The sequence below is a fragment of the Dipodomys merriami genome, unplaced genomic scaffold (genome assembly GCF_024711535.1).
Source record: "Dipodomys merriami isolate MVZ:Mamm:240054 unplaced genomic scaffold, mDipMer1.0.p SCAF_20, whole genome shotgun sequence".
In the NCBI taxonomy this organism is placed as follows: domain Eukaryota; kingdom Metazoa; phylum Chordata; class Mammalia; order Rodentia; family Heteromyidae; genus Dipodomys; species Dipodomys merriami.
The window spans coordinates 27,289,902-27,304,331 of record NW_027203382.1 but is presented as its reverse complement, the minus strand read 5'-3'; the positions used below and the strand labels follow the sequence as shown (position 1 = coordinate 27,304,331).

Below are 14,430 nucleotides of genomic sequence, written 5' to 3'. Positions count from 1 at the left end.
ATGAGTAAGGTAATGAGTATATTGTCTATCGAGCATTGTTACTCCCTCTATTTTTCCCCTACTTATCCCTTCCATTCCGGTCCCTGAACTTTTTTTCTGCTCAAGGCTAGTGCTCCACCACTTGAGCCACAGCTCCACTTCCAGTTTTCTAGTGGTTAATTGGAGCTAAGAGGGGACTTTCCTCAGATCTCAGCCTCCTGAGTAGCTAGGATTACAGGTGTGAGCCACCACCTCCTGGCAGAAATAAGCATCTTTTTTTTTTTGGGGTCCAGTCATGGGGCCTGAACTCTGGGCCTAGGTGCTGTCCCTCAGCTCTTCAGCTCAAGGCTAGCGCTCTACCACTTGAGCCACAGTGCCACTTCCGGCTTTTTTTTCTTTTTTCTTATATGGTGCTGAGGAATCAAACCCAGAGCCTTAGGCATGCAAGGCATGTGCTCTACCACTGAGCCACCTTCCCAGCCCCATCTTTTTATAACTTATAAAGACAAAAAAAAAAAAGAGGTGTAATCCCCAAGGCTTAGGAGACAAAGATTCCAAGTTCCTATCTGGCTTGGGAAGTTAGCTAGACCTTATCTCAAAAGCAAAGTAAAAACAAAGACTAATAGAGGAAGTGAATTTGATCAAAGTATATCACATATTAAAATACCATAATAAAACCCCCTGTACAATTAATATGTTAATAAATAAAACAAAACAACAAAAGAGAGGCTAGTGTAGTTCAAAAGGCATACACACACACACACACACACAGCTTTATAGCTGTGTCACAGAAGACCACAGAATTATGGGAAGTGGGTATGGGTGTGGCTAAAATAAGATTCACCATGCTGGACACCAGTGGCTCATGCCTGTAATCCTAACCATTCAGGAGGCTGAGATCTGAGCATCATGGGTTCAAAGTCAGGCTGAGCAGGAAAGTTTGTGATACTCTTATCTTCAATTAACCCACAAAATACTGCAGGTAAAGCTGTGGCTCAAGTAGTAGAGGGCTAATCTTGAACACAAAAGCTCAGGGACAGTGCCCAGGTCCTGAGTTCAAACTCAGGGCCAGCACACACAAAAAAAGACTCACCAACTGACAGTTGTTATAGCTAACTAATAAATACATGGTAATCCATGGTATTCTTTCTCCACTTCTATGTACATTTAAGTTTTCTCATAATACAGATTTTTCTTAGGAATCAATCTCACTGAAGTACTGTGTAGCCAGGTGCCAGTGGCTCACACCTGTAAATCCTACTCAGGCTGAGATCTCAGGATCACTGTTGAAAACGAGCCTGGGCAGAAAAATCTGTGAGACTCCTATCTCCAATTAACCACTAGAAAACTGGAAATGGCGCCGTGGCTCAAAGTGATAGAGCACTAGCTTTAAGCAAAAGAGCTCAGGAATAGTACGCAGGCCCTAAGTTCAAACCCCACGACAAAAAAAAAAAAAAAAAAAGTACTGTGTATGCACAGTGAAACTCCTTTAGATAATTAACATACACTTAAATTGAATGAGATTATATATATATATATATATATATATATATATATATATATATATTTTTTTTTTTAAGTCCAGTATTTGGGGTTGGGGTGAGGGATGGTGAATGGGCAGGCTGAAAGAGGATGAATACAACCAAAATAAATTATGTACATATGAAGATGGAACAATGAAGCCTGCTGAAATTGGCAAGAGAAAGGGAAACATGGATAGAAAAGTAATGGAGGGGGTGAGTCTGATCCAGGTACACGGTAGGCATACGTGGACATGTCAAAACAAAACCCTTGCACAACCAACTGATGCTAATGAAAATGTGAAAAGAGGGGCTGGGAAGGTGGCTCAGTGGTAGAGTGCTTGCCTCACATGCATGAGACCCTGGGCTCAATTCCTCAGCACCACATAAACAGAAAAAAGCCAGAAGTGGCACTGTGGTTCAAGTGGTAGGGTGCTAGCCTTGAGCTGAAGAGCTGAGGGACAGTGCCCAGGCCCAGAGTTCAGGCCCCACGACCGGACCCCCCAAAAAAAATTAAAGAAAAAGATTTTTTTTTTTTGGTCAGTGTTGTGGTTGTTTGATACAGGTCCTTAGAATTTAGTCCAGGCTGACCTCAAAATGCCAATCCTCTGTCTCAGCCTCCTGAGTGCTGGGATTACTACCATGACTGGCTCTTGAAAGTTTTCAAAAGTGACATTTGTTAGTGGACACGTGTTTATAACTCAAAATTCAATAATAGCATACAAGATTAAATATACAGCTGGCCATAGGTGGTTCACACCATAATCCTAGCTACTCAGGAGGCTGAGATCTGAAGATCGAAATTCATATGATTTCATCAGCATTACAAGATCAAAAGTAATTGGGATGTTTCTCTTTTTTTCTTTATTCTTTATGTTCATCTATATCTTTAATACTTAAGGATAAAATTGGTGGTAAGAAAAGCACAAGAAGCAGAACCAGATAATAAACATTCATATAGCACCCATATCTATTCTCACCAGTGAAATCTCCCTCTCATTATTCAGGTTCTTTTTCCATAAATGAGGGATCAGGGAGTTTGATTAAACTAGAATTCTTCTGTCCTCAATCAAACTTCATGAAATGACATTTGCCAAGACCACATCTCTGTCAATCAAATGTGCCAGAAATAAAGATTTAAATTTAGCCCTAAAGCAAATGGCACCTAGTCTGGGATGGAAGCTTCAGAATCAACTTCAAGCCGGGGTCTGAGGTCTCAAGACTGTAATCCTAGCTGTTCCGGAGGCTCTGATCTGAGGACTGTGGTTCAAAGCCAGCCGAGGGAGTAAAGTACATGAAATACTTATCTCCAATTAGCCAGCAAAAAGCTGGGAGCGGTGCTGTGGCTCAAGTGGTAGACCTTCAGCCTTAAGCAAAAAAGTTTACGGACAGCTGAGTTCAAGGACGGGACACACACACACACACCCTTGGTGGCCAGGCCAAGTTCAAGGAGGGACACACACACACACACACCTTGACACACACACACACACACCTTGACACACACACACACACACCTTGACACACACACACACACACACACACACACACACACACACACACACCCTTGGTGCATTTCCTGGAATCCAAGCCCTTGGTGCACACACACACCTTGACACACACACACACACACACACACACACACACACACACACAAACCCTTGGTGCATTTCCTGGAATCCACACACACACACCTTGACACAGACACACAAACCCTTGGTGCATTTCCTGGAATCCACACACACACCTTGACACACACACCCTCGGTGCATTTCCTGGAATCCAAGCCCTGGAAAGGTTCGTTCCCCAGGAAGTGCCCGCCCCGGCGCTCCCGGTACAGGTGCAGGGGACTGGCAGCATTTCCTCAAGCCTCTCCCTGCCTAACACGACAATGAGAGAAGCAAGTTCATCAAGGCCCCAGGGTTTCGGCCGCGAAACCCCCGGGCTCGCGACTTCGCTCGAGCCACGCGAAGAGCTGAATCCAGGCCGCGGACGCGACCCCAGCCGCATCCCTCACGCGCGCTCAGCCTTCCCGGCGGGAGCCATTCCCCACGCGCGGCCCACTGCAGCCACGGTAACTCAGCCTCGAGTTCCCCCACGGCCCCAAGTCCCGTCAGCCGGCCGGGAACCAACCAGCCACGCCAACAAGGGCCGAGGACTCACCCGGCCCGCAGAAACCACTCTCCGCCGGAAGCCACTCCCCCGCCCTGCCCAGCGCGCTGCACAAGTCCTTCCGACGCGCGCAGCGACGATGAAGAAACGTTCCGGCTGCCGGGGGCAGGTCAGCCGGGGGCGGGCTGTACACGCAGTGGTGAGAACAGGCCGTCAGGACGGTCTAACCCAAAAAGTTAAGGGTTGGGTGAGTGGTAGGTGTACGATCAGAGGCTCAGCAACCCTCGTCCTGGGCTCGAGGAGCTTGGTTTTCCATCTGAAAAGTTTGGGATGAAGAACTCTTTAACAGCACAGAACCTAGCTGTGAAGCAGTGAGGGTTGGGGTTTGTGGATGCTTTTGCTGCTCATTAAGACAAAAAAAAAAAAAAAGTTTAAGTATCTTCTTGGGCCTGGAACAGTTCTGAGCAGGGAAGTTACTACAGGAGATGGATGCCTCTTCCTTTCCCCAACAGCTTATTTACCTCATTGCCTATGTTGTTTTGTTGGTACCGTAATCTTCCTCATCTGTGTTCTGACTCCCTCCAAATTACAGAAATTGGTAAACTGTGCCATAGGTAAGCCAGATCTAGTTTAGGTTTCAGGCTCTGACATCCTTATGAACTGATGTGCAAAATGAGGATTGCATTCCCGTATGTCAGGGCTTCCTGGCAATTCCACTGCCCTTTCCTCTTAAAAGAAAAGATCTTGGCTGGGAATGTGGACTTAGTGGTAGAGTGCTTGCCTAGCATGTATAAAGCCCTGGGTTCAATTCCTCAATAAACATAAACAGAAAAACATAAACAAAAAGCTGGAAGTGGTGCTGTGCCTCAAGGGGTAAAGTGGTAGCCTTGAGCAAAAGAAGCTCAGGGACAGTGCCCAGGCCCTGAATCCAAGCCCCAGAACTGGCAAAGAAAAAAAAGAAAAGATCTTAGCCAGGCACTGGTGACTCATGCCTATAATCCTAGCTACTCAGGAGGCTGAGATCTGAGGATTGGGGTTCAGAGCCAGCCAGGGTAGGAAAGTCTGTGAGACCCTTGTCTCAAATTAATCACCAGAAAACCAGAGTAGAGTGCTAGCCTTGACCAAAAGAGCTCAAGGACAGTACTTAGGCTGAGTTCAAGTCCCATGACTGACAAAAAGAAAAAAAAAAAAAAAGATCTTGTTGGTTTTGTACATGTGGTCTCTGCATTAATTTTTTTTTATAGAGAGGGAAAATTAGCATTACAAATTATTTCCTAGTGCAGGTGTCCTTCTACCCTCACACGCTTATATTCTTCCTTTCCTAGGACACAAACCCCTCACAATTTCCTTTCCTGCTTTACTTTATTTCCACTTGGATTTTAACCACTCCTTCCACTGTGACTGGCATCCTATTCAAAGATAGGGTACATTCCCTTAAGACCAACAGCCATAAGATAGATTTGTGGGGATTGATGGACAACAGGGTAAGAATAAATCATAAACAGGAAAAGGATAAAGGATTCTCCCAATAAATTTGAATCAAAGCATTATCAAGAGTAAGATAATATATTCAGATTTTTTCCTAGACATAATTCCAGCTCTGTATAGTTTCAGACATGGATTTTTTTTTTTTTTTTTTTTGTCGTGGGGCTTGAATTCTGGGCCTGGGTGCTGTCCCTGAGCTCTTCAGCTTAAAGCTAGTACTCTACCAGTTAAACCACAACTCCACTTCCAGTTTTCTGTGGTTATTGGGGATCAGAGTCTCACAGACATTTCTGCCTGGGCTGTCTTTGAACCGTGATTCTCAGATCTCAACGTCCTGAGTAGCTAGAATTACAGGCATGAGCCCCAGGCACCTGGCTAGACATGGATCTTAAAGCCAAACTACAAAGGGTACTGAAGTCAAACAAAATATCCCCAAATTCATGATACTCTCTTGGCTTAATTATGGCTAATATTCTAATCATATATATATATATATATATATAGTGGCAAAACAAAAGTTTTTTTCTTTTACTTGTAAAACTAAGGGAAAGCACAGAATATAACAATTTGTTCTTTGTTCATGGATGGTTGAATACAATTCAGAGTTAGGAAATTCATGAATAACTCATACCACAAAAAGACAAAAAGAGGTAAACCTGTTTATTCCAGCATATTTAAATGGAAACAATACTCCCAGAGGAGCACCCAAAAGTTCCATAGTGAGACCTTAGTTTATAAAACAAACACATGAGGAATGATAAAGCCTTCCTTGTTTGTCCTTTCAGGTAAGAGTTGGCAATGGTAGCTGAGAAGGTAGATCAGTGGTAGAGGGCTTGCCTTGCACACATGAGGCCCTAGGTTCAATTCCTCAGCACCACATAAGCAGAAAAAGCCAGAAGTGGCGCTGTGGCTCAAGTGGTAGAGCTCTAGCCTTAAGCTGAAGAGCTTGAGGGACAGCACCCAGGCCCAGAGGTCAAGCCCCATGACTGGCAAAAAAAAAAGTTAAAAGACTGTAGATTAAGGAGTAAATGAAATTTTGTGAGTATGGGTAGATATAGTATTAACTGTAAATACCAGATATATTTACCATGAACGTTGGACTTTATTTTTAAAAATACAAAGCACAAAATGAAAAAAAAATACAAAGCATATAGGACAAAAAATTATCAACTGTCATTTCTGGGTGGTAGGTTCCTGCATGTTTATACTCTTCAGTATTTTTCTTTTTTGTCAATAATGGGACTTGAACTCAGGACCTAGAGCTTTTGCTCAAGGCTAGCACTACCACCCTGAGCCACAGCGCCACTTCTGGTTTTCTGGTGGTTAATTGGAGGTAAGGGTCTTACAGACTTTCCTGCCCTGGCTGGCTTTGAACCACAATCCTCATATCTCAGCCTCCTGATCAGCCATGATTACAGGCATGAGTTACCAGTGTCTGTCTCTACAGTATTTCTTTAAACTTTCAAAGCAACATGGAAAACATCTGATCTACTTTCATGTGAAAATCACACAATGAGTGTTACTTTATGGGGGAAGTTTCCTTTTTCAGTTGACTTATTTTTCCACAAGCAATTCCTTGGAACAAAGGATTATTAGCAAAAAATAGAAGCACAAAACAAATCATGGAAAGTCAATAGAAGCTACTTCCTAATCTAAATATTTTGGTGCCAATACTGGGGTTGAATTTAGAGCCTGGGCACTATCTCTTGGCTCTTTTGTATTAAGTCTGATTGGTGTTCTACCATTTGAGCCAAAGCCCCATTTCCTGCTTTCTGCTGGTTAATTGGAAACTGGAGTCTCATCAACTTTCCTGTTTGGGTTGGTGTTGAACTGCAAATCTCAGATATCAGCCTCCTAAATAGCTTGGATTTCTATGTGATTCACCACACACAGCCTAATTTTTTTTTTTTTTTTTTTTTGTCGGTCGTGGGGCTTGAACTCTGGGCCTGGGCGCTGTCCCTCAGCTCTTCAGCTCAAAGCGAGCGCTCTACCACTTGAGCTACAACGCCACTTCCGGTTTTCTGGTGGTTTATTGGAGATAGGAGTCTCACAGTCTCTCCTGCCCGGGCTGGCTTTGAACCGAGATCCTCAGATCTCAGCCTCCTGAGTAGCTAGGTTACAGGCGTGAGCCACCAGCGCCCGGCTTAACACAGCCTAAATTTTAACTAACATTTACTCTAAACTTCTTTTCCAGAGTAGGAAATGGTGTGAGTTCTCAAAGTCAGAGCTAATTATAGCAAGCCCTCATAAACTAAGTCAGGAGTGACAGAGAACACCCTAATTCCAAGACAGCTGAAGCAGGATGATCTCAAGTTCAAGACTAACCTGGACTACATAGAAAGATCTTGTCTCAACAAAACCAAACCAAACCTAAGTACAATGAATTCTAAGAACATAGAGTTTAGCTAGGCACCAGTGGCTCATGCCTGTAATCCTAGCTACTCAGGAGGCTGAGATCTGAGGATCTGTGGTTGAAAGCCAGCCCAGGCAGGAAAGTCCATGAGACTCTTACCTCCGATTGACTACCAGAAAACCAGAAGTGGCATTGTGGCTCAAGTGGTAGAGTGCCTGCCTTAAGATGAAGAGCTAAGCGACAGCACCCAGGCCCAGAGTTAAAGCCCTACAACAAACAACAACAAAACAAACTAAGAATATAGAGTTTAAAATTTACATTAAAATCAGTGAGTGTGCTCAAGTTTCCTTTCCATTCATGTGATTCCAAAACCATTTTCTGTAGCTTACAGAAAAATTCAACTTTTTCTTCAATTTGAAGAAATGAATCAGTGTTACATGAAAACATTTAAAAGTTTATGAAAAACAGGGCTGAGTATGGCTCAAGTGATAGATCTGCCTATCAAGCACAAGGCTCTGAGTTTAAACCCCAGTAACACCAAAAAAGTTATACAGAAAACAATCCAAACTTGTATACTAAAACTAATGTACTGGTCTCTGAATTGCTTACTGAAGCTTAAAGATAAAAATAATAAAAATAATTGTTGTGTACGGGCACAGGGCTTGAACATAGGGCTTCATGTTCTTGCTTGGCTTTTTCACTCAGCCAAACTTCTACTTCTGGCCTTCAGCTGCCTATTTAGATATAAGTCTCTTAAATTATTCTCTTGGGGCTGTCTTTGAACCACAGTCCTCAGATCCTAACCTCCTGTGTAGCTAGGATTATAAGTGTGAGCTACTGATGCCTGGCTACTTTCAGCTCATTAAACTTCTTCCAGCTGAAGAAAAGACTGAGCAATCACAAACTGGCACAACACTGCAATTTTTTTTTTTTTTTTTTTGGGTCCGGTCGTGGAGCCTTGAACTCTGGGCCTGGGCGCTGTCCCTCAGCTCTTCAGCTCAAGGTTAGCACTCTACCACTTGAGCCACAGTGCCACTTCCGGCTTTTTTCTTTTTGCGTATGTGGTGCTGAGGAATCGAACCCAGGGCCTCATGCATGCAAGGCAAGCATTCTACCACTGAGCCACCTTCCCAGCCCCAACACTGCAAATTTTGAAACAACAGAGACAACTCCTGCACAGACTTGTCCACAGCTCAGTGTAAGCAGCACTAGTGCTATCAAGCCAGTGTATTATAGGCAAGGAATACCAGGCTTAATATCTTACAAAATATATAAAGATCTTGAACATTGCTTTGAGATACAATTCAAGTCACAATTATAATTGCATACTTTCATCTAATGAAAGGCCTACTTGGTTAAAAAAAATGTAAACTAAAAAACAGAAAACTATTTAGAAATACGTACAATTCTAACCACAAGTTTAAACTTTGATTTTTAAAAAGTATATATTTACAATCTTTAAAATTCACATCTGTTACATTTACATAATCTTAATTATTAGAAAACAGGAGGACAATTAAAAAAACATTTATACAATAGGAATAAAATCAATAAGAAGTAGAACACAGTATTTACTAAAATAAGCAAGTCAGGGACTTGCTAATTAGTGGGTTATAAAACAACCAAAACCACAAGTTAAGAAACATGAAATTTCATTCAATGCAGGGACCCAGTTTTTACTGAAGAAGAATGATTAGAAGAGTTACCTGGAGGGCTAAAAGGAATATTAAATGAGGCTGCCTGTGAGAACACATTGTCTACAAGTGAAACTTCCTTTCTGGCTTAAAAACCTTAAACAGCATTTTGTTCTTAATACAAGAACCAATATTTAAGCAATAGAATCCTTAATTGGAGTGTTCAGCCCACTTGATGATTAAAAGCTATTTATAAAATGTTTCAATACTGATGATATTAAAACTACCAAAACTATGTAATAATCATAAAGTTTTGGCTTCCCAGGTTTGAGTCCAGTTTTCCTTCTGAGAAAAATGCAGACAACAGAAAGACATTCTTCAATCCCTCCAGCCTTCTATGTTTTCCGTCTGTCATAATCTCCAACCATTTTCTTGATATGTGACAATTTGCTCTTCAACTGTTTGCAGTAGTTTCTCTTACTTTTGTAATCTGCAGACTAAAGATGGGGAAATGAATCACATAAATTCAACAAACTACAAACAGGTCTTCTGAGAAAGCAGGTGAACCAAAAAACAAAAACAAAAAGCTAGTCATCCAGGATGATGAGGGTTAAGGTTAGCCCCACAGAGGGTCTCTTTGTTCAATGCTATTTCCTAAGCAGGATTTCACCAAGGAAGCACTCATTTCTAATAGGGTGTTAAATCATCAAGACATTTAGAGGGCCTTTCTGCTAACATCTAAGAAAAAAATTTTTTTAACGACATTTTATTTTATTTTATTATTATTATTTTTTGGGGGTGGGGTCCGGTCATGGGGCCTGAACTCTGGGCCTGAGGGACAGCGCCCCAGCCCCCGAAAAAAATGTTTTAATCAGTAAATAGTCAACTGGGCCAAGTGAAACTGACTGGGAGATAAGAGAGCAAGTTTTAGTATCAAACCTTTCAAAATGCTTATTAAAAAATCTTGATGTCGGCTGGGAAGGTGGCTCAGTGGTAGAGTGCTTGCCTTGCATGCATGGGGCCCTGGGTTGGATTCCTCAGCACCATAAGCAGAAAAAGCAGAAGTGGCACTGTGGCTCAAGTGGTAGAATGCCAGCCTTGAGCTGAAGAGCTGAGGGACAGCACCCAGGCTCAGAATTCAGTCCCCATGATTGGCAAAAAATAAAATAGCCGGGCACTGGTGGGTCACGCCTATAATCCTAGCTACTCAGGAGGCTGAGATCTGAGGATAGTGGTTCAAAGCCAGCAGGAGAAGGAAAAGTCTGTGAGACTCTTTTTTTTTTTTTTTTGGGGGTCCGGTTGTGGGGCCTGAACTCTGGGCCTGGGCGCTGTCCCTCAGCTCTTCAGCTCAAGGCTAGCGCTCTACCACTTGAGCCACAGCACCACTTCCGGCTTTTTTCTTTTTGCTTATATGGTGCTGAGGAATCGAACCCAGGGCCTCAGGCTTGCAAGGCAAGCGCTCTACCACTGAGCCACCTTCCCAGCCCCATCTGTGAGACTCTTATCTCTAATAAACCAGTCAGAAAACTGGAAGTGGCTGTTGTGGCTCAAGTGGTAGAGTGCTAGCCTTGAGCTGAAGAGCTAAGGGACAGCTCCCAGGCCCAGAGTTCAGGCCCCACGACCAACAAACAAAAACAAACCTTGATGTGAGTAGACCAACAAACAAAAAAAAACCTTGATGTGAGTGGGTGCCGATAGCTCATACCTGTAATCTTAGCTACCTAAAGCTTATCTCCAACTAACCTGAAAAAACAAAATGGAACTAGAGGCATGGCTCAAACAGTGCACCAGCCTAGAATGGACAAGCTAAGAGAGAATGAGAGGCCCTTAGTTTAAGCCCCAGCACTAGCACAAAATTATAAGATAGAATAAAACAACGATGCTTGTAATTTTAATTTTAAAACAAGCCAGGTATTAGTGGCTCATGCTTGTAATCCTAGCTACTGAGCAGGATGAAATATGAGGATCACAGTTCAAAGACAGCCTGCGTAGGAAAGTCTATGACACTCCAATTAACCACCAGAAAACTGAAGTGGTACTGTGGCTAGCCTTGAGCAAAAAGAGACAGCATGCAGGCCCGGAGTTCAAGCCCCACAGCTGACAATAAATAAATAATAAAGTTTTAATACAATGTCTTTGAATAAATTAGGTCATTAATGCCCCCTAATGCCAAGTGCCTACAAGGTCACAGAGTGGCAGAGGCTGAGTTGTTCAAAGGCACAACCTTCCTGGAAAGCTGTGTGCCAGAATCTACTAAGTTTGGACATCTGCTAGGCCATCATGCAATTCCTTCCTAACCTGACACCATTCTAGTGTGTGCACACTATAAAATACATTACACGTCAAAGCCAAAAGCATGTTCACTCTGTATGGACCAGGGATTGAGAGAGGTTTTAATCATAAGATCTAACACTGCAACAGTAATAAAAATAAATGGACCACAATTACAAGCCCAAACAAGCATGGTTCTCACAAACACAACACTGAGCAAAGAAAACCACACACAAAATACATAGTGTATGATTCCATCTATAATCTACTAGAGAAGGGGGGGTGTGGAAACATGGAGGGGAGTAATGGGTGGAGTTGTCAAGGACTCTCAAAAATGGGCTCAATGTTATCAGACACCTTGTATTCATATATTGTTTTGTAGAATAGGAATTTCTTTGTACAACTATTTAAAGAAAATAATAATGTAAAAAATGTTTAAAAAATGGGCTCATGGGCTGGGAACGTGGCTCAGTGGTAGAGCGCTTGCCTTTCATGCCTGAGGCCCTGGGTTTGATTCCTCAGCACCACATAAGCAAAAAGAAAAAAAAAGCCGGAAGTGGCGCTGTGGCTCAAGTGGTAGTGCGCTAGCCTTGAGCTGAAGAGCTGAGGGACAGTGCTTTCAGGCCCAGAGTTCAGGCCCCATGACCGGATCCCCCCCAAAAATGGGCTCAGATGTAGCGGGCCCTGGTGGCTCACGCCTGTAAACCTTGCTACTCAGGAGGCTGAGATCTAAGGATGGAAGTTCAAAGCCAGCCCAGGCAGGAAAGGTCCTTGAGACTCTTATCTCCAATAAAACCACCAGAAAACCAGAAGTGGCGCTGTGGCTCAAGTGGTAGAGCTCTTGCCTTGAGCAGAAGAGCTCAGCGACAGTGCTCAGGTTAAGTTCAAGTCCCATGACCAACAAACAAAATAAAACCTGGAAGTGGTGCTGTGGCTCCAAGTAGTAGAGCACTAGCCTTGAGCAAAAGAGTTCAGGGATAGTTCAGGCCCTGAGTTTAAGCCCCAGGACTGACCAAAAAAAAAAAAGGGGGGGGGTGAATATCTTTTTTTCTATAACCATGTCAATCTCTAGAATATTCAAAGTCACAGTAAAGATTAAATAAAACACACACAATACAAAAGTTCTTTCTAAAAGCATTTTATAATCCAGGATACTTACTCTTTTTACTTGCTTCAATCTATTGTATTCATCAGCAGCAGCCTGTTAATGAGAAATAGACAAGGGTATGTTTAGTTGGGCACTTGAGCCAGGCTCTCTGGTAGCTCACTCTTGTAATCCTACCTACTCAGGAGGTTGAGATCTAAAGATTAGGGTTAGAAGCCAGGGTGGGTAGGAAAGTCCAGGAGACTCTGATCTCCAATTAACTATCAGAAAACCAGAAGTAGAGCTGAGGTTCAAAATGGTAGAGAGCTAGCCTTGAGCAAAAGAGCTCAGGGACAGTGCTCAGGCCCTAAATTCAAGCCTCACATTAAAAAAAAAAAAAAAAAGCAAGCCGTGATCTGAGCTACCAATTAACTCCTACCTGTATGTTGTTTATTTTTTTGGGGGGGGACAGAGAGACTGGGGATCAAACCCAGGGATTGAACATTCTAGGCAGTCCACATACCACTGATCAATACCTCCATTCCTCCCCACTAACTGGCTACTAATGTGGTTTCCTACCTTTCAAGTTTCACTACCTACCAGTGACAATTCCTTTAAAAAATTAGGTATATTAGCTTTACAATTTCGGTGTGGGGGGGGAGGGGGGTATAATTGGTGGGGGGAGGGGGGTAAAATTGGGTGGGGGGAGGGGGGAGGCGGGGAAGGGAAGTGAAGGGTAAACAAAGGAGGAGGCTGCAATGCTTGGTAAGAAATGTATGCATTATCCTGCCCATGTAATTGTAACCCCTCTGTACAGTATGTTCTCAAATAAAATAAAATAAAATTAAAAAAAAAAAATTAGGTATATTGACTGGGAATATGGCTTAGTGGTAGAGTACTTGGCTAGCATTCATGAGGCCCTGGGTTCAATTTCTCAATACCACATAAACAGAAAAAGCCAGAAATGGTGCTGTGGCTTAAGTGGTAGAGCTAGCCTTCAGCAAAACAAAACAAAAAGAAGCTCAGGGACAGTGGCCCTAAGTTCAAGCAACAAGACTGGCAAAAAAAAAAAAAAAATTAGGCATGTTAATACAAGATTTCTATCAAGTTTTCCTTATGGCTATAATCCTGCACCCCATCCCCTTCTACGTGGAAAATTTTTAGCCACCACTTCTGAGTGCAACCTTGCCTAAACTCTTCAGATAGTATTTGTTCTCTAAAGATCTAGTTACATAGGGCTTTCCACACATACTGCTATACACCATCAGTCACTTTGGCACTGACAGTTACTTAGATATCACGTTCCTAGAATACAAACTCTGGGAAGAGGGACACAGGTTTTGTCTATTTATGGCACTACTATATTATAAAAAATACAGTGAGTGATCTATAAATGTTAACTGAACAATACAGATGGCTCTCATGTCTGTAATCCTAGCAACTGAGGGGGCTGAGTTCTGGCAGACAAGTCCTGAAGCCTCTTTTTTTTTTAAAATTAATTAATTTATTTGTTTTTGGTTCAGTCATGGAGCCTGAACTCTGGGCCTGGGCGCTGTCCCTCAGCTCTTCAGCTCAAGGCTAGCACTCTACCACTTGAGCCACAGTGCCACTTCCGGTTTTTCTTTTTTGCTTATGTGGTGCTGAGGAATCGAACCCAGGGCCTCATGTATGCAAGGCAAGCGCTCTACCACTGATCCACCTTCCCAGCCCTCCTGAAGCCTCTTATCTCTAATTAACCATTAAAAGCAGGAAGTGGAGCCTTGGCTCAAGAGGTAGAATGTCAGCCTTTTTTTTTTTTTTTTTGGTTGGTCATGGGGCTTGAATTCTGGGCTTGGGCACTATTCCTGCGCTCTTCAGCTCAAGGCGAATGCTCTACCACTTGAGCCACAACCGGCTCATTTATTGGAAATAATAGTCTCACAGACTTTCCTGCCTGGGCTTGCTTTGAACTTCCATCCTCAGATCTCAGCCTCCCGAGTAGCTAGGATTACA

General features: G+C 42.9%; 2 protein-coding genes across 7 annotated transcripts in view; both read right to left on the bottom strand.

Annotated features, from left to right (window-relative positions):
* LOC138832979 (general transcription factor IIH subunit 2) overlaps positions 1–3,709 on the bottom strand; it is a 35,945-nt gene extending 32,236 nt beyond the window's left edge. For both annotated transcript variants that reach the window (XM_070031308.1, XM_070031309.1), the window contains exon 1: positions 3,663–3,709. The gene's annotated coding sequence lies outside the window, so the exon portion shown is untranslated. The remainder of the gene's footprint in view (positions 1–3,662) is intronic.
* Positions 3,710–5,739: 2,030 nt separating this feature from the next.
* Positions 5,740–14,430, bottom strand: part of Ocln (occludin) — a 72,273-nt gene continuing 63,582 nt past the window's right edge. For all 5 annotated transcript variants that reach the window (XM_070031305.1, XM_070031307.1, XM_070031306.1 and 2 more), the window contains exons 8-9: positions 12,514–12,555; positions 5,740–9,580 (exon numbers count right to left, since the gene is read on the bottom strand). In XM_070031305.1, the coding sequence (XP_069887406.1) occupies positions 9,479–9,580; positions 12,514–12,555 (144 nt within the window). In that variant the 3' untranslated portion in view covers positions 5,740–9,478. The remainder of the gene's footprint in view (positions 9,581–12,513; positions 12,556–14,430) is intronic.